This window comes from Nicotiana attenuata, chromosome 6 (assembly GCF_001879085.1).
Source record: "Nicotiana attenuata strain UT chromosome 6, NIATTr2, whole genome shotgun sequence".
Taxonomy (NCBI): Eukaryota; Viridiplantae; Streptophyta; class Magnoliopsida; order Solanales; family Solanaceae; genus Nicotiana; species Nicotiana attenuata.
Genome location: NC_031994.1, coordinates 40,413,381 through 40,432,456, shown reverse-complemented (window position 1 = coordinate 40,432,456; position 19,076 = coordinate 40,413,381). Strand labels below are relative to the sequence as shown.

Below are 19,076 nucleotides of genomic sequence, written 5' to 3'. Positions count from 1 at the left end.
AAATACTTGCTTAGAACTCCATAATTTTTGGCTAAGTCAAAAAAGTTAGCCATTTTGAAGTTCAAACTGTGTATCTTTTTATATCTCTTTTGGATGCAATGTCTATTTTTTTCAACAGTGCATTTCTTTTTCTTAGGCAAAATTTGAAAATTTTAACTGAAACTTCATTTTTTTTAGCCAAAAAGTTTTAGCCGAATTAGTGGAGTCCTAGCTACATTTTATTACAAATCTTATACGAAAAAGATGATCTACATAATTAATACATTTAAATAGGTAAAAATATATTTTAACGTCAAAAATTCCGAATGGACACAAAAATCCATGTGGCAAGTGTGCGTATGCCACTTTTCTATGATGAAATTGTCCCGGGGTAATAATTGTCGAATAGCCAAGTTCAGGGGATAATTCAGACTACTAATAGTTTAAGAATATAACCAACAATTCATGTTAAGTTTAGAAGGATTTTAAGATATTATGCCTTTAAAATAAGATGAAGATGCCGGTGGCTCATCGTTTCGTCCAATTAGTATTCACGTGGACGTTTAGTTTTGAATTTTCCGTTATCGTTATATGTTTTTGTGGTCATGGAAAGTGACCCACTTTAACTTGAAGGACTATTTATGTTAAAGGTTAAGCACCAAAGAGTGATGAATAAAGTGTGTGTAAACCTTGAAGATAATGAATCGTATCCCAACAAACACAAAAAAAACTACCAGATTGCTGGGCAAATTTATGAGGTACTTGTGTTGATCAGAGGCAGTAAATATCTGGTGGGGTAGTCGATTCCCATATGTCTAACTCTTGGTTGGCGGACACAGTTGTATTTATTAAATGTAGCAGGTACCCGGTGGAAAAATCAAGGTGCTCACGAGCTCGTAGAAACAAATTTCGTTAAAGTGAAGTATTAGGACCAAACAAATCTTCCCATATATGCAAAACACTATTTTGATCGTTTTCTCTTTAAGTAAAGATTGCTCCACTCAAATAGCTCAAAACTGTTGATCGTGAAAGTCCATAAAGCAAGTAGATTGTTTCCTGTTAAAGAGGACTTCCAATTATTGTGAAGTGATTAAATGAGATCTGCTTCCGTTATACCCCGTTGAGCAACAGACGGAATATATGTGCTGTACTGCTTTCTGGGTTTGACAAGAGTTGGGGGAAAAATACTGATTTCTTATTCTATCAAGAATATGACTAATCAAGGGAAGTAATGGAACAAGGTTTATTCTAATAGAAAGCATCTCCACCTATAAAAACTGAGGAAGATGCCACTTGTACATGTATTATAATGGTACAATTGACATTCAATATTTTTGTGTTTTTCAGTTTTTACTCTCAATCCATGGCCTTTTCTCATGGGGGTGTATACACACCTCAACCCCAGAAAATAAATGAAGAATTTGATGGAGATGACAGGTGATCTTCCACCCATTCTCCCACACCTAAACCCCTTTCTTAAATCAATGCTATAAAAACCAAGCAAAGATAAATATAACAGGAAGGAAAAAAAAACGTTCAGCTGTCCAGGGAATCTGTGGATGAGGGTGGCGACTGTGAGAGCTGGTTATGAATTTGAGCATGGACTGGAGCTTCAGCTTGTACCTGGGGCTGCTTTTGCTGCTCAGCATATCTGTTTATTCGTTCAAGCAACTGAGTTGCTTTTCGTTTGCCCCTATCAGTGCCATTTTGTACTAAATCTAGCAACGGCCCCATTACTTCTAGCTCCTGAAGCTCTACTATATGATGTTGGTCCCCAGAGCAGAGGTGTACCAAAACTGCAACTGCATTTTCTTTGTTCCTGGGAGACCCATTTGCAATCACATTTACCAAAACAGGAACTGCCCCTGCAGCTCCAATGGCTGCCTTCCCTTCTGGGTGACTAGCCAATATTGCTAAAATGGCAAGTGCCTCATCGACCATACCACCTTGAGGTTCAGTAAGCAGCTGCATTAGAGTGGGCACAACTCCAGCCCTTACTGCCTTGCCCTTGTTCCCTTGATAAATGCACAGATTGAAAAGTGCGGTAGCTGCATCTTTCTTCCCTCTCTGGGTGCCATCACTTAGTAATGTCACAAGTGGAGAAATTGCTCCATAAGTACCAATTATGACCTTATTTTCATCTATAACAGAAAGGCTAAATAGGGCGGCGGCCGCATTTTCACGTGCTTCCATGCTCCCCTTCTTAAGCACATGGACGATACCAGGCACTGCCCCTGATGTTACAATGCTCCGTTTGTTATCCTCACAAATAGAGAGGTTAAGTAGTGCTGTAACAGCATGCTCTTGGATCCGAGAATCGGGTGTGGAAAGAAGGTCGACGAGCAGAGGAATAGCACCTGCTTCAGCTATTGCAACACGATTATCAGCATTGCGCTTAGCAAGTAGGCGGATTTCACCTGTGGCAGAGAGCCGATCTTCAGGTTTGCCAGATGTGAGCTTTCTCAGGAGATCTTCTATCTTTGAGTGCTCAGCAGGCGTGCATGCGGATGCTGCCTTATTGGGTAAACTACCTGGTCGTTTTGGCGGTTCAACCCCATTCGATTCACACCACTGTGCTATGAGGCTTCGCAACACATAGTTTGGAGTGAGAGTATTGCTTGTGAGGACTTGTTGTGTCTTGGGACAAGTGCTATGCCCTGCTTCCAGCCACTTCTCAATAGAAGAACGCTCATAAGTCTGGAGTGGAGGAAACCATATTTATTGTTAGCAAATTACGATATGGAATGATAACTACAGTTCAAATTTAGCCTACCAACATGAAACCACATCTTCCATGAACATAAGGTCTATAAGGCATGTGCCTCATAGAGAAGTAGCATAGATGCGACATAAATCCTGCGTCAAGATTTTCGCAGAATATATAATTGCTCAAGAAATAATCTCATAAATCAGCAAGGACCATATAACAATAAAATTGAATATGAATCACCTGTCTGTCTATACTTTTCAGCATATGAATCAGTCTACTTTACTGATTGAAAGAGAAACAAACAATAATCACTGTCTACTTTATTCCTCCTTTCTCTATTTAAAGTGATACAACTGATTTCAAAGCACTTCACGGAAAATAATTGAAAATGTGCTGGATCTGAGAGCTTGTCAAAATTAATTATAAAGGGGCAAAATGTTCCATCTGCTTCTACTAGCAAGAGCCAGAGAGATATTGGGTGTAGGAGCCACTGGTATTAAAGTTATTGTGAGCGTTACTGTGTTAAACCAAAAATCAGAAAAAACTGTTAGAAAAATAAAAGAAACTGGAAAAACAGAAGAGTTTAAGAAATATTCCGAGTTCACAATTTTCTTGTGTCCTTAAGGAATTTTAACCCCCTCACACGTTGCCAAGGTAATGGATTAAATCCTCCCAGGATAAAACGGAATAAACCTTCCTGCAACAGTGGCAATACAAACTGCAGGATACCAACGAACTCAAAGAACGGAGCAAAATCACACTTACGAATTTGAGAGAGAGAGACTGCGAATTAGGATGCAGTATATTCAGAAAGAAAGAAGTTCTGGAGTGTTTTTCGTGTGTAGAAAATGGAGCCTTGCCTCAGGATTTATAGGCAATTATCAGAAGAAGTGTCTGGAAAAGGTGCCTTTTCAAAAGAATACGCTGCCTACCGCGGTTCTACCGCGGTCGCGGCAGAACCGCGGTCAGAGAGGCTTTCTGAACCTGCCTGTCGCGGTTCTACCGCGGTCGCGGCAGAACCGCGGCCAGAGAGGCCCTCTGAACCTTCAGCAGGGCTCTGGCGTATTTTCAGCAGTGATTTGGCATTTAATTAATAATTAAATAATTAAATAAATTTTGTCCAAAAATAATCTTATCGATCGATCATTTTCCAAATCCAAATCCAAATCCAAATCCAAATCCAAAGCCAAATCCAAAGCCAAAGCCGAAGCCGAAGCCGAAGCCGAGCGAGCGACGACGACGGCGCGAGGGTTCATTCTCTTCAACTCCTTTTAAGAGCTTTAAGAAGTGATTCTATATATAAGCACACAAATGTGGTTGTCCCTCACCAATGAGGGACAAAGTGCAAGACAAAAGTTCACTTCTTCAAATTTTCAATTTCCCTCCATTTTATTTCGCTCCATTTCCAATTCACACTTCTTCTACTTTAAAGCCCAATGGCTTAAAGTCCAACACTCCCCCACATGAATGGGAATGGCTGTATCAAGAAAGATCATAGATGAAAGCTATGTGATTTTGCAAGTAAAGATTAATTGCATCTGGATAAGTAGGTTTCCCTTTGAACTTTCCGTAGTGAACATATGTCGGATATACTCGGTCAATCGGTAGATTTGATATCTTTGAACCGTCGAACTTTAGTGTATACCTAGACAACCATATGTCACACAATCAACCCTTAACCGTCTTTTAGTTCTCATTGTTGTGTTCGTTTCAGCCATGAACACCGCCTGGTCTCATAAGTGCGTAGAGAATTGGCCTTACAGAATTCTCATTGAAGCGGCTTCCACTTCACACTTACATAGGTGATTCCTAAACGTGTAATCCTTTAGATTGACACTATTTGATAAATACCACATCAAACTTAGGTAATCATTAAAGAACGTGTAAAGTTCTATCCTTGTTACTGAACATTGTCTTCATCACGAGAATGGACCAAAGATTTTATTTTGACAATGTTGAACCGGTCAATCACAACTTTGTTTGAGCTCCTTGAACCTAGATCTTGGAACATCCAAAATTCAAGGTAGAATTACCGCCATGTTGACTTGTCCTCGGCCATAATCCCATTCCCTTAGATGATTTCTCAACTCCCTCTCTAGTTAAGCCTTTTGTACGCGGATCCGCCATATTATCCTTTGATCTTACATAATCAATAGTGATAATTCCACTAGAAAGTAGTTGTCTAACGGTGTTATGTCTTCGTCGTATATGACGAGACTTTCCGTTATACATAACGCTCCCTGCCCGTCCTATTGCAGCCTCACTATCGCAATGTATGCAAATAGGAGCCAAAGGTTTTGGCCAGAACGGAATGTCTTCTAAGAAATTTCGAAGCCATTCAGCTTCTTCACCGGCTTTATTACGCTTAGTAGCTTGAATGTCAGCAATATCTTTGCTCATTATTAGCATATCATCAACATATAAGCAAACAATGACTACATGATTTGGAACGTTCTTAATGTAAACACATTTATCACATTCATTAATCTTAAAGCCATTTGACAACATTGTTTGGTCAAATTTCGCATGCCATTGTTTGGGTGCTTGTTTTAGTCCATAAAGAGACTTAACAAGTCGACACACCTTCTTTTCTTTTCCCGGAACCACAAACCCTTCAGGTTGGTCCATGTAGATTTCTCTAAATCACCATTTAAGAAGGCTGTTTTTACATCCATTTGATGGATTTGAAGATCATACAAAGCGGCTAACGCTATTAGCATCCGAATGGATGTAATTCTTGTTACCGGCGAGTATGTGTCAAAATAGTCAAGACCTTCTCGCTGTCTAAATCCTTTGACAACAAGTCTTGCCTTGTATTTGTCAATAGTACCATCGTCTTTCATTTTCTTCTTGAAAATCCATTTAGAACCCAACGTTTTGTTACCTGGAGGAAGATCAACCAATTCCCAAGTATGGTTGCTCAATATGGATTCTATTTCACTATTGACAGCTTCTTTCCAATATTGTGCCTCTGAGGAAGATATTGCTTCCTTGAAGGTACGAGGCTCATTTTCTAACAGAAAAGTCAGAAAATTTGGACCGAATGAAGTAGATGTCCTTTGACGTTTACTTCTTCTCGGATTTTCTTCATTAGGCATACCATCTATTATTTCCTCCCGAGGTCGTTTTGACTTTTGGTAGGTCACTTCACTTTCCTTTTTATACGGATAAATAGTTTCAAAGAATTCAGCATTATCTGATTCTATTATCGTATTAACGTGAATCTCTGGATTTTCTGATTTATGAACCAGAAACCGATATGCTTTGCCATTGGTTACATATCCAATAAACACACAATCAACCGTTTTTGGACCTATTTTAACCCTTTTAGGTTTAGGAACTTGTACCTTAGCTAAACACCCCCATACTTTGAAGTATTTCAAGCTAGGCTTCCTTCCTTTCCACTTCTCATAAGGAATGGATTGTGTTTTACTATGAGGTACACGGTTGATTATTCGGTTAGCTGTAAGTATAGCTTCCCCCCACAAGTTCTGTGGTAAGCCAGAACTTATTAGCAATGCATTCATCATCTCCTTCAACGTTCGATTCTTCCTCTCCGCAATTCCATTAGATTGTGGAGAGTAAGGGGCAGTTGTTTGGTGAATAATGCCATTTTCCAAACATATTTCTTCAAAAGGAGATTCATATTCGCCACCCCTATCACTTCTTATCATTTTGATCTTTTTGTTTAGTTGCGTTTCAACTTTACTCTTGTATTGCTTGAAAGCATCAATTGCCTCATCTTTACTATTAAGTAAATAAACATAGCAGTATCTCGTGCTATCGTCAATAAAAGTAATAAAATACTTTTTCCCACCGCGAGATGGTGTTGACTTCATGTCGCAAATATCTGTGTGAATTAAGTCTAAAGGACTTGAATTCCTTTCAACGGAGCAGCGACTTGAAAGGCCTCATTTATGGCCATACCTTCAGCAAGGAGGTCATGTACAATGACTTGTAGTTCTTGGACTTTAGTTATGACCGACCTAGTGTCAATCATCTTGAAATCCAAGAACCTTGCAGCCACGAACTTCTTAAGTCCGACATCCTCAGTCTTGTACTTCATCTCAAGCGCATTCCATAACGCTTTTGAAGTTTCCATGACACTATAGACATTGTACAAGCCATCTTCCAAACAACTCAAAATGTAATTTTTTGCACAGGAAATCAGAATGTTTCCATGCTTCAGTTACAACAAGTCGTTCATCATCCGGAGTATTTTCAGCCATGACCGGAGGATCCTCCTTGATGAAACGTTGCAAACTCAACGTAGTAAGATAGAAGAGCATCTTCATTTGCCAGCGTTTGAAGTCAATACCGGAAAACTTTCCGAGTTTTTCTGCCGGTGCCATAGCATGAGCAGGAGTAGAACGGCTTGACGAGGCAGCAGCACTCGTAACAGTAGCACCCGTTCCCGCAACACTTCCATTAGTTTGGTTTTCATTCGTCATTTTTTCTGTAAAGTTGGAAACAAAACAGAACTTGGTTAAATCAGTGAAGTTTTGATATCTTCAAACTGAATACCAAACCAAACATACAACACGTAACAATGGTGAAGTTTTTATATACTTCAAACGCGTACGTTTATTATTCCGGTAAAGTTTTTATATACTTTAAACCGGACAGAACAATTATTGGAGTAGAAAGCACGAAGGCTTTAGTCTCCAAAACAATATACAAATATAGATAACAGTTTTAATATATATTTTAACACAGAAACGTTAGTATAAAATTCCTTAAGCTTGTGAGCGTTACTGTGTTAAACCAAAAATCAGAAAAAACTGTTAGAAAAATAAAAGAAACTGGAAAAACAGAAGAGTTTAAGAAATATTCCGAGTCCACAATTTTCTTGTGTCCTTAAGGAATTTTAACCCCCTCACACGTTGCCAAGGTAATGGATTAAATCCTCCCAGGATAAAACGGAATAAACCTTCCTGCAACAGTGGCAATACAAACCGCAGGATACCAACGAACTCAAAGAACGGAGAAAAATCACACTTACGAATTTGAGAGAGAGACTGCGAATAGGATGCAGTATATTCAGCAAGAAAGAAGTTCTGGAGTGTTTTTCGTGTGTAGAAAATAGAGCCTTGCCTCAGAATTTATAGGCAATTATCAGAAGAGGTGTCTGGAAAATGTGCCTTTTCAGAAGAATACGCTGCCTGCCGCGGCCAGAGAGGCCCTCTGAACCTTCAGCAGGGTTCTGGCGTATTTTCAGCAGTGATTTGGCATTTAATTAATTATTAAATAATTAAATAAATTTTGTCCAAAAATAATCTTATCGATCGATCATTTGACAAATCCAAATCCGAAGCCGAAGCCGAGCCGAGCGAGCGACAACGGCGGCGCGAAGGGTTCATTCTCTTCAACTCCTTTTAAGAGATTTAAGAAGTGATTCTATATATAAGCACACAAATGTGGTTGTCCCTCACCAATGAGGGACAAAGTGCAAGACAAAAGTTCACTTCTTCAAATTTTCAATTTCCTCCATTTTATTTCCCTCCATTTCCAATTCACACTTCTTCTACTTTAAAGCCCAATGGCTTAAAGTCCAACAGTTATTACTTAATACACATGATATAGTCCCGCTAGAAGATGGGTAGCTTCTTCCATGATCATTTAGGTTATATTTACTCTATTTACTGGAAAAAAAAAAAAAAAAAAACAAGACAAGAGGGACCTGCAGCACTTGAATGAAATGATTATGGCCTGGTTTTGACAGTCTGAGTCACATCCATGCATGCACCAATACAAGATAATAATTATGTATCCTCACAAATGCAAGATAGAAGAAACGGAAGGACTCTGTTAAAAACGTCTTTGCTGTCATCAGGAAGCAAGAGAAATGGATAATAAGGCAACCAATTTTAACGGGCAAAAAAAGCAAGATAAAGATCCAATAATGGTACCTGCCCAGATGAAACAATGACAGGATCTTTCATCAATTCCAGGGATATAGGACAGCGAAAATCATCAGGTATTACTGGGGCCTTATAAGTTGTCCCTGTAGATGCTTGTCCACTACAAGTTGAAGACTTCTCCCTCAAAGAAGAATCACTCTCCGGATTCTCAGTCAGCACAAAGTCCTTCATTTTCCTCAACATTACTGACATCTTCTCTATCCTCTCCTCTATATCTTCGCCAGTAGCAGTGATCATTCCATGCAAAGCACATGATTCTTGTGTGAGATCATCTATTCCAGTCAGCTGTAACTTCTCAACCAATTGCCTTAGGACAACTGGATCTATATCAGCATCAATACTCTTACTATAAATGGACAATAGATCCTCATGTAGTTCGGCATCAGGCGTATCAACCCTTCCTTTAGCTCTTTGGAACTGAGAAAGAACAAGCTCTACCTGGAAATTGAAGCCACAGATGGAAAAGAATAATTGCATAACTGCACATCAAGAGATGTATCCATCCACAATAAATGAAGACTTAATGAGGTAATGCTTTTACCTGCTCTTTAACTTCATCAGAAATGTCAAGCTCTTCATAATGAACTCCACTTAAAGCTTGTTCTAGCTGGGCTGTCACTTCGTGAAATTTATTCATTATCTGCTCCCTTTCCAACACCTGCAAAGAGAAATTCCTAGAATTGAGCTTTACTCTGTAGGCCAAGATAGGGCCGATGTTTCGGCTAAACATACAGTGCTCTACAAGGACTAAAGTTAATGACTCATACATGTAGGGAATTATTTGCAGTTGAAATAGAAATCTGCTCAATACGCAACACCAGCTATGATCCAAACGATGACTGTGAGAATCATTTTACCATGCAAACTCTTGATTAGTAGATGTAAAAGCGGCACTTCAGGGAGAAGAAATGAGGAGTTCAGACGTCTTGATGACTAAAAGCCGTGGATCAGGCATGTTTTTAAAGGCTCACTTTAAGGTAGCAGAATAATAGCTTCCAAATCCATTAAAGAGTCCTCTCCCTAAAGAAAACAACTACTCCATTATCAGTTTACAACATAATGCCCCAACAGGGAGATACTTACCAAAGTGAACTACAAAACGGTTGAGATGCCAGTAATGTTATAAGAGAGTGAGTGATGGGCCTCTAACACCCAACTTCTCCACAACATGAGCGCCAAAATGCAGATGTTAAATAGATGTGCATCATATAAGATTAGACAAGGTTAGGATTGATCACATTTGACAGAAGAGGTACAAGTAGCATACTACACGCATAAAGGATAAACTGAAGAAGGTCGCCTGACATGGTTTGGTCATGTCCTAATAGATCTCCAAATGTACTACCCTGTAAGTGCAACAATATGATGATTGAAAATATTAAAAAAGGAAACGTAGCCCTAAATTAAATGAAAAAAGTTAGCTAACGCACAGACAGTATCACAATCCATGCAGACTTATCGAAAGTGCAAAACATAATGGAAGCAAAAGATAGATAATTGGAATTAAAGCTTAGTTGCGTTGGTAGACTTACATCAGGTTCAGTGTTTCACTACAGGTCTTTTAGTTTGTTTAGATATTTGTATGTAGAAAATGTAAAGAATCTCTAGTGTTCAAGAAACTGTAATTGGTAGGATTATGAATATTAGAATGGGACAAGCCTAATGGAGTGGAATAGATATTGAGGATCATAGACTCAACGGCAACTAGTTTGGGATTTGAAGAGTATTAGTTGTTGTAGAAGGCCCCAATAGCAATTGTCAAAAGACTGCTGTCAGCTATGGGGATGACCTGATGTCCTCTTCTATTTCTTTTTTCTTTTAGACTTTTTGGATAAGATTCTTCTTTTTTTCACGATCTCATAAGCAAAGTGTAACATTTTTGACACTTATTGATGTTACACGTGTTATGAGACATCTTTACCGGACTTGAGTTGTCACAAGCCTTTTGTTGAAGACATAATTAACTAATCAAATGTATTCTCTCTCTAATAACTTAAGTATTTCAATGAGATGGTCACACACTTCAACATGGTATCAGAGCAGGCAGAAGTCCCGGGTTCGTGTCTCACCACCACCCATTATTAAAATAAGATCAACGTGCTTGGTTAATGAAAGAAGTCATGCAGGCATGCACGTGAGGGAGTGCGTTGAAAACACAATTAACTAAATAAATATGTGCTCTCACTAATAACCTAAACTTTTAGATGAGATGGTCAAACACTTCAACAACCTTCAATTCATACATTTTCAGCTCAAAATTTCGATCATCACATATTTAACTTAAAAGAGCACATAAAATCTTTCAGTCCCTGCAGTGCAACTCTATTCAGCTTCTATGTATTAGCTTCTCTATGAAGATGCTGCAACTAGTTTCATTTCAAAAGAACTTACTTTAAAATCATTCTAACAAAGAAAGTCTAATCTAATGTGAGATCCCGAATAGGCAAGTACACATCAAACGTTTCATGATAAATGCATGCATTCTTCTCATTCCTAGTTTGCATTTTATTCTCATTCACTGTGAGCTCCCCACTATTTGAAAGTAGGAGAGGGAGATGAACCAGAAAAGTTCAACAAAAGGGTTCAGCCATATAGCAAGTACCATTTCCGCTAGCATACTGAACATGCCAACCTTGTTGGTGTTGCATTTCCTCAATAAAAACAACAGGCTAAACGAATAGGCAATGATATGTAATCATTGCATAGGAAACAAGAGCATTTCTAAGAGGTTTGGTGGCAAACAGGTAGTGGATTTCTCCACAAACTTAAGTATTGAGAGCAGAAATAATAGCACAACCTTCTGATGGTATGCAATAATCAAAGGAGCAACTTATAAAAGCACACATCCTAGCCAATTGAACTCCTCATCATCCAGCAACTTAAGACTTGTCGTCTCCCCTTGTTACAAGATCAAGAATCTTCACAAGGTACCATTGCATTGAGCCTTTATGGATTATAATTTGGTTTGTACAACATGGCAAAGGCACTGTTAAGAATTCAAACTATCAGGCCATAGGATCTTTTTAAAATGGTAACCATGCCAAGGAGAACAGAAGTTGCAGTGTAGAGGTTAAACAAGCGACTGTTACTTCAATATGAGTTAACGAAGTCATAAATAGGAGCTCAACTATGCTTTAGGGAAGTTAACAAGGTTGTGAATTCCTTGTCCAGGCACTCCCAACACCTACAAACATCATAAGTTTTTGATACTTCTGAAAACCTGCCTTGTATCACCAGAGAACTAATCAAACTTGAGAAAATGTAGTGTCCTTTTGGATTCAGACAATATAGGGATTTATTGAAAATTCTTCGGATTAGAGTGGATGTGCCCATTGTTCATCTAGATATATGGCTTTGCATCCCCTCCTACACCCTGGAGTTTAATTCACAGGTAACTGTGCAGTTTCAATCAATAAATCTATCAACAACTACGTCTCAATTCCAACTAGTCGAGCTCAAAATTATGAATCCTCTATATAATGGTAACATAAATCAAGTAAAATTCCTAAAGTAAAACCAAAAAAGCAGAAAAAATAATAATAATAATAATGGGAACACGTACCAGATAAATCTTACTTCCTTCGCTACCGAATTTGAGCAAATCCTTAGTTGATTCAAGAGATTCCTTCAGTGAAACAAGTGCTTTTATTGAGCCTTCAGAAACTGCCACGTCATTATCTCGAATCTCTTCGAACATTGGAATCAACAACTTGAGCCTCCTTCCCAGATTGCAGTACTCTTTCTTCACTGAAATCCTGAACTCAGAAATGCCTGATATTTCATTCACTATCTCAATCAGCTTTTGCGCTAACGCTCTTTTTTCTTCTCCCATTGCTTTGAAGATCCACAATTTCTCAAAGAAAAAATTTAAAGAAAATGAATTGTTTAAAGAACCTATAAATATGAGCTAAAGTGAGCTGGAGTATGAACTTTTTTTTTTTTTTTGGCGTGGCGGCTAAAATAAGCTGTTAACGAAGTTTTACCGGAGAGAGAGGGCTGAGGATTGTTCGTCGGTTATAGTTAACGGCGGTGAAAATATATAGGAATGGAATGTGGGGTAACTGGACGAGTGAAGAAGAAAGCAGCCTTTTATTTGGTGATTTTCAGTAACCGTTTGCCTTGTCTGTATGAGTGAGCTGTAAATTCTTTCTGTATTTTAACTCAAGGGAAAAAATTACTCTCTAATTTATAATTTTCATTTTAAATTAATTCATTTATTGGAGTAAAAATGTTTGATTGGAAGTCCAATATATATTGTGTTCTCTTATTCAAGGCTCTACAGTTGAATATATTGAGTATTTCTAGTTTATTTTTCTAAATTTACTCCATCGAGTTATTAACTCTATTTTAAATATACTAATTAATCATGAAAGGAGGTAGACAAAAAGAAAATGTTTTTCACATTGTCATTTCCTCAATTTTGTTTGTTACTTTCCACGACTATAAAACTATTTTTGGATTTACCCTAAGTTATATGGATAAAACAACTAAAGTTTTGTAGTACTAACATGATTTCAGGCCATTGGTTGCCCCCCAAAAGATATATTTCTTTCCTCCCAAAAAACACATTTGTCTCTTTTTCCTTCTTAGGCGAAGCATACATTTGTCAGTTCACTAAAATAAAGCTTTGCACAGCAACAAATTAAGAAAGGGGACAAAATTATTTTATTGGCAATTGCAGAGAAGTATAAATAGAAATTGTTTTGGAACATTTGCTGACAATTAAATAAACGGAGGGGAAAAGTTAATCTTTTTCTAAATAAAGGATAATAAATAATTTTAAAAAAAAATTATATAAATCCTCATTTCAAGCTAACAGATACACTCCATCCAAAAAAAAAAAAAAAAAAAAATTGTACAAGAAGAGAAAAATTGGATGTAATTGTGAAAGGCTAACAACTTTCTTTTTCTCTTATTTTTTCTGGGAATTAAGAACATTATAGATTGAGGAAAATGCTTGGTTTGAAGTTATAAAAATGTTTACTTGAAGATGGAATTAAAACAATTATTTGAGTGTTAAAAGTTATGTTTGGCCATGAGTTTTATTTGAACAAAGTTAAATATTTGTAAGCCAAAATCCATATTTCACTTGACTACTTCTCTATAAGTTTCTAAAATACCTTATTAGTAATTATGTTTTGAAAGTACTTATACCCAAAAAATCCAAGCTAATATTTACAAATATTGAAATATTTATGTATGAGTAAATGGGTCCGCTTTTAACATGCATCATGGTTAGTGTGACAAATCCCACCTAAATGAATGCTATAATGACAGCTTCAAAATATTCCTATTGTGTTTAGGAAAAAAGAACTACGAAATGATGCGAGCCTGTTTAAGTTAAGCCATAAAATTTGAATATCTTAGCATTTTGACTATTTAAATCGTCAAAAATAACTGTAGATAATACAGTACTAACATTTAACATAGGAATTGGGAAAAATGATAATCATAAAAGGACAACTTAACTTTTGAAGATATTTTTTGCTAGGATTTTCGTCCACTGTACTAAACGAAAACATTAGCATCGAGAATCTTGAAAGCATGTGCCTCATAATTGACTAAGCTATCTCATGAATCTGTCCATACTTTAATTATTTTGCAAGTAGCAGATGAACAGTCTGTGAAAATGATTTAAGAGACATTAGTCAAAGATAAAGAAGATATTATTCCGATAATGACCATGTGTATGCAGAGTTGTATTTTCTTTTTCACCATGTGCGAATTAGTTCTATTTAATAAAGCTGTTAATTGATTTTCCGGGCACAAACAAAATTATTAAAAGATATAAAAAATTTATAAGCAAGACATGTGTTTTATGTTTTAAATTTCCAAACTTGATGTAAACACCACTTCTGAATTAGTAACTTTTTCGATGCTCCAGCACGTATAGTCTATCCGAATATGATGTATGCACAAAATCTTCTATAAGCATAATACATTTGATTTGGTATAACATTACTTATGCCTCTAAAAAAACTCTTGGTTTTGTCCTTGATCCATAAGAGAGCTCCAATACGAGAAGTCAATCAAGATATATAAATTAATCAAAGGTCCAATTGATTGCCACTTCTGTATTGAATATATCTATAGGGTAAAATTAGTTTATAGTAAATGATCGAATAGTAGCGTGACACGTGGAATCGAAGATAGGTCAAAAATAAATCAAATAACAACCCATACCGAGAACAACAGCTGTAGTTGGCATCGGATAGACCCCGAAGGGAGCATTATCAACGATAGCAGATCGAATGTTTGTCATCGGATAACATTCAATGAAGAATATTCCTTAGCATTAAATGGGATAGCTGTTGCAGAGAATATTTGCATTCATGACCTGTCGTTACATATTCATCAATGGCCCATTTATTGTCACTTAAGAGGGGCTTGATCTTATGATCTTGTTTCCCTGGGTATAGCTATAAATAGTTAGCTGAACAGCCATTGTAACACATAAATTTCTTGGCAAAACTTACGATATATTTCATTCTCAAGCTTAATCAAATAACTTTATTCGCTCTTTTACATTGTTCTTATTTCTATCCTCTGAGGCATCACTTTCGGAGCCAATCTTATCATTTCCTTCGATTTTGACCGCTCAATCTTATTTTTAGTCGTGTTTATTTGTAATTTTTGGATCAAATCAATTCGTTTATCTATAAATCACGTAACAAATTTAACTATACCATTTTGCGGGCAAACAGTTTAGCGCCCACCGTGGGGCTTAGACAGTTGCATAATTGAGTTGATCCATACATTTATTACTAACTTGTTTGATTCTTTGTTCCTTAGCAAAAAATCGAGAATGGCAGCTAATGATGTCAACATCGCACACAACTTAAGGGGCATGAAAATCTACCTCAACATGAGGATTCAATCAGGGACACCCGCAATGAGGGGGATGAGGCAACTCCGATCCGTGGAGGACAGTACCGCCGACATGAATGGGAGCCAACTCCCGATGACGCGAGAGATGAACACACTGCGGAAACAGTAAGGATCCTAAGAGAGCAACAAAAGGCCATCATGATTCACCTCTCAAGACAGGATCAGGTCTTGACGGAATTAAAGCAGGCGTTGTCAGGCCGGTTGGCCAAATGGGCAGTCAAAATTAATGAATTTGATATTAAATACAATCCTAGGACTGCGATCAAATCACAAGTTTTGGCCTAATTTGTGGCCAATTTCAGTCCCGGGTTATTTGCACTGGCTACTAAATAAGCGGTGCTAGTTTCGAAAATAACATCAGGAGTTTGGACCTTGTTCAAGGACGGAGCATCCAATGTGAAAGGATCCGGGCTCCGGGTGGTTCTAATCATGCCCTCGGGGGAAACCCTGAGGCAGGCCATTAAAACTATTCCGTTAACTATCAATGAAGCCGAGTATAAGGCTTTGGTTGCAGGACTCAAACTGGCCCGGGGACTTGACTTCGAGGTCATAGAGATCAAATGTGATTCCTAGTTGGTAGTAAACCAAGTGTACAGGATTTTCGACACAAAGGAGGAACGCATGCAGCAGTATGTGAATATTGTTCAGGCATTACTTGCACGATTCAGGGAATGGTTGATTACACACATTTCGAGAGAAGAGAAAATGGAAGCAGATGTGTTGGCTAATTTGGGGTCGTCTACGGAGATGAAAGGCTCTGACTCTGGTACTATTGTTCAACTTCTGCATTCGATGTGGACGGCTATTGTGAAGTAACTATAACCAACCTAGTCTGGGACTGGAGGAATGAGTTCATCGAATATCTTTCGCATGGCAAGTTGCCCGAAGACCCGAAGGCATCCCGGGCACTATGCGCCAAAGCGGCTCGCTACTGCCTCATGGGTGGGCAATTATATAGGATATCATACCAAGGCCCGTTGGCCCGATGTTTAAGAGCCTCAGAGGTGGACTACGTGATGAGAGAGGTCCATGAAGGAATTTGCGAGAACTATTCTGGTGCAGATTCTTTGGTACTAAAGTTGGTAGGGCAAGATACTACTAGCCCCGGATGGAACAGGACGCAAAAAAGTTCGTTCAGATGACAAGTGCCAGCGCTATGCACAGTTGTTGCACCAACCGGCGGAACTCTTAGATTTGGTACTGTCCCCATGGCCATTCATGAAATGGGGCATGGATATAGTTGGTTCGTTTCACTAGGTCCCGGAAAGGTTAGATTTCTTTTAATTTTAACCGATTACTTCACTAAATTAGTTGAAGCATGTCCTTACCAAAAGACCGGTGAGTGCGAAGTGGTTGACTTCCTATGGGAAAACATAATCCGCCGATTCGGTATACGAAGGAAATTGCCTGCACAACGGACCACAGTTCATAGGCTCCAATGTCATAAAATTTCTTGAAGACTTGAAAATCAAAAGGATTACATCCAAGCGCTAATGGACAGGTGGAGTCAACCAATAAGGTTATTATCCCAAACCTCAAAAAGAGGTTAGAAGCTGATAAAGGCAAGTGGCCCGAAGAGTTACCGGGCGTGTAATGGACGTACCGGACGATGACAAAATCAAGCATGAGAGATATACCTTTCTCTCTCGTATACGGTACTGTAGACAATAAATTTGCATCGATAAAATAAAATCAAGACCGAAAATATTACAACAATCGTAGTATTTTATTTTGAATATTTGAGTGTTATAATCTCTATGAATCCTCTAATTCTACTTTTCCAATTGTAAATAAATCCAAAGGCCTTTGAGCTTGATCTTGAATTTTAATTTGATTTATCCGTTGCGAACACTTTGATTGTTGCCACGAATTTTATCACGAACAAGTAGCCTTGATCTTGAACGCCATGTATTTGATTTGACTTCGTTCTTGATCTTGAATATTTGAATTGTTCTTCGTTCTTGAGCTTGAACTTGAGTTGTTCTTCGTTCTTGAACTTGAACTTGATTTCTTGAACTTGAACTTGGTTGCTTGAAGCCTGAAACTTGTAGAGAAATTTGCGGCGTTTGATCCACGAGCTCTCTCTTGCTTCTTGTTATAACTTCTGGTGTCCTTTCTGAGGTATGAAGGCCCCTATTTATAGTTGTGGAAGGGAGGAGTTGTGATAAGAAAAAACTCTTTCCGACCAATCAAATTGAAGAGTGACAAGGCCGCATTTGATTGGCCAGAACATGTCACTTGCAAACGTGGCGTGGTTTCATTGGCCTTCTAATGTGACTTGACATGCCTTGTCATTTTGACACGTGCCATGATCATATTGGCTCTTTCGTTTGACTTAGCGCGCCACGTCATTTGACACGTGGCACCAAACTAGGCCTCTAGGAAGATGACATCGTGGGCCTAATGAAGTGGGCTCATTATGTGTAGCCCAGCTAAATGGACAAGCCCAATGGATTAAGCCTTATTTATTTAATCCATATATGTTGGACTTATATAAATAATCCAATTATATTAGCCCAATAAATTTATTTGGACTAATATATTTAAAACATAGTCCGCATTATTTTATCGATTTAAATTCGATAAAATTTAAATGCTTACAGGTACGAAAGCTATTATCCCGACAGAAGTAGGGGAACCAACCTTACGGTTTTCCCGAGCAAATGAAGAACCAAATAATGAGGCATTGCTGGTGAGGCTGGAATTGCTCGATGAATGCAGAGACTTGGCACACGTGAGGATGGTGGCTCAGAAACAAAGGATGTAAAGATACTATCATCGGAGGGCCAATCTCCGTTAGTTCAAAGAAGGAGACTTGGTTTTGAGAAAGGTGACTTAGAACACTCGAGAAATCAACATTGGGAAGATAGGTCCAACGTGGGAAGGCCCCTACCGGTTCTCAGCTATCACCGACAAAGGGTCGTACGAGCTGAAAATATGAAATCAAATTGCCCAACAATTAGAACATGGCTCAGCTCAAAAGATACTATTGCTGATAAATCCTATCTATAGTGAAAGTATGTGCTGCACTCTTTTTCCCTTCGACCAGTTTTTTTTCCAATCGGGTTTTTCTAGCAAGGTTTTTAACGAGAAAGTAACAAAAAGCATACTATGAAGGGAGTGTCATCGGCAAAGTTAAGACTTTTAAATGACAAGGCATTAAAATCATACCCACTATGGGATGGTTAAATAGTCTTTGGCTCGATGGCAAGTTCCCGAAAGGAAGCAAAACTTGCCATCGAACCAAAGACTATTCAACCGTTCACGAGTTGTTTCCACCAACGAAGCAAGACTTCTAGTGTTTCAATTCGAATACTTCACATTCGAACACTAGGGTGGGGAATAGTATTGGATACGGAAGCAAGGATACCACAAAAACCGAGACTACAAGACCCGAGAACAAAATATCTCATCGAGATCGAAGACTGCATGGCTAGCCCCGTAGAAATAAATTATATGAATTAGCCACATGTATTGGAAATTTCTTTTTTTAGCAATCAATGCTTATATACTTTTAAAGATAAAAGGAATAAAATAAACTCCATTTATTTTTATCTTGTTTCTTGTCCAAACGATAA

General features: G+C 38.0%; 1 protein-coding gene across 2 annotated transcripts; it reads right to left on the bottom strand.

The window, feature by feature from the left end:
- On the bottom strand, nucleotides 1,204–12,687 carry LOC109226866 (U-box domain-containing protein 13-like). Of its 2 annotated transcripts, XM_019391758.1 has the most exons (5): nucleotides 12,173–12,250; nucleotides 9,378–9,630; nucleotides 9,152–9,268; nucleotides 8,599–9,048; nucleotides 1,204–2,676 (listed from the first exon to the last, which is right to left on the bottom strand). In XM_019391758.1, exons 3-5 carry the CDS (start codon nucleotides 9,245–9,247, stop codon nucleotides 1,516–1,518), a joined length of 1,707 nt encoding a protein of 568 aa, XP_019247303.1. In that variant the 5' UTR covers nucleotides 9,248–9,268; nucleotides 9,378–9,630; nucleotides 12,173–12,250; the 3' UTR covers nucleotides 1,204–1,515. The 2 variants fall into 2 exon arrangements, with proteins under 2 accessions (XP_019247303.1, XP_019247302.1); XM_019391757.1 differs by lacking the exon at nucleotides 9,378–9,630 and having other exon boundaries at nucleotides 12,173–12,687.

Excerpts from the sequence above, each read along its gene's own strand:
- LOC109226866 (XM_019391757.1), bottom strand. The coding sequence starts at position 12,442 with ATGGGAGAAGAAAAAAGAGCGTTAGCGCAAAAGCTGATTGAGATAGTG. Across the intron at positions 9,269-12,172 it reads AAGGAAGTAAGATTTATCTG|GTGTTGGAAAGGGAGCAGAT; the intron begins GTACGTGTTCCC and ends TTCTCTTTGCAG. Across the intron at positions 9,049-9,151 it reads CTGATGAAGTTAAAGAGCAG|GTAGAGCTTGTTCTTTCTCA; the intron begins GTAAAAGCATTA and ends TTCAATTTCCAG.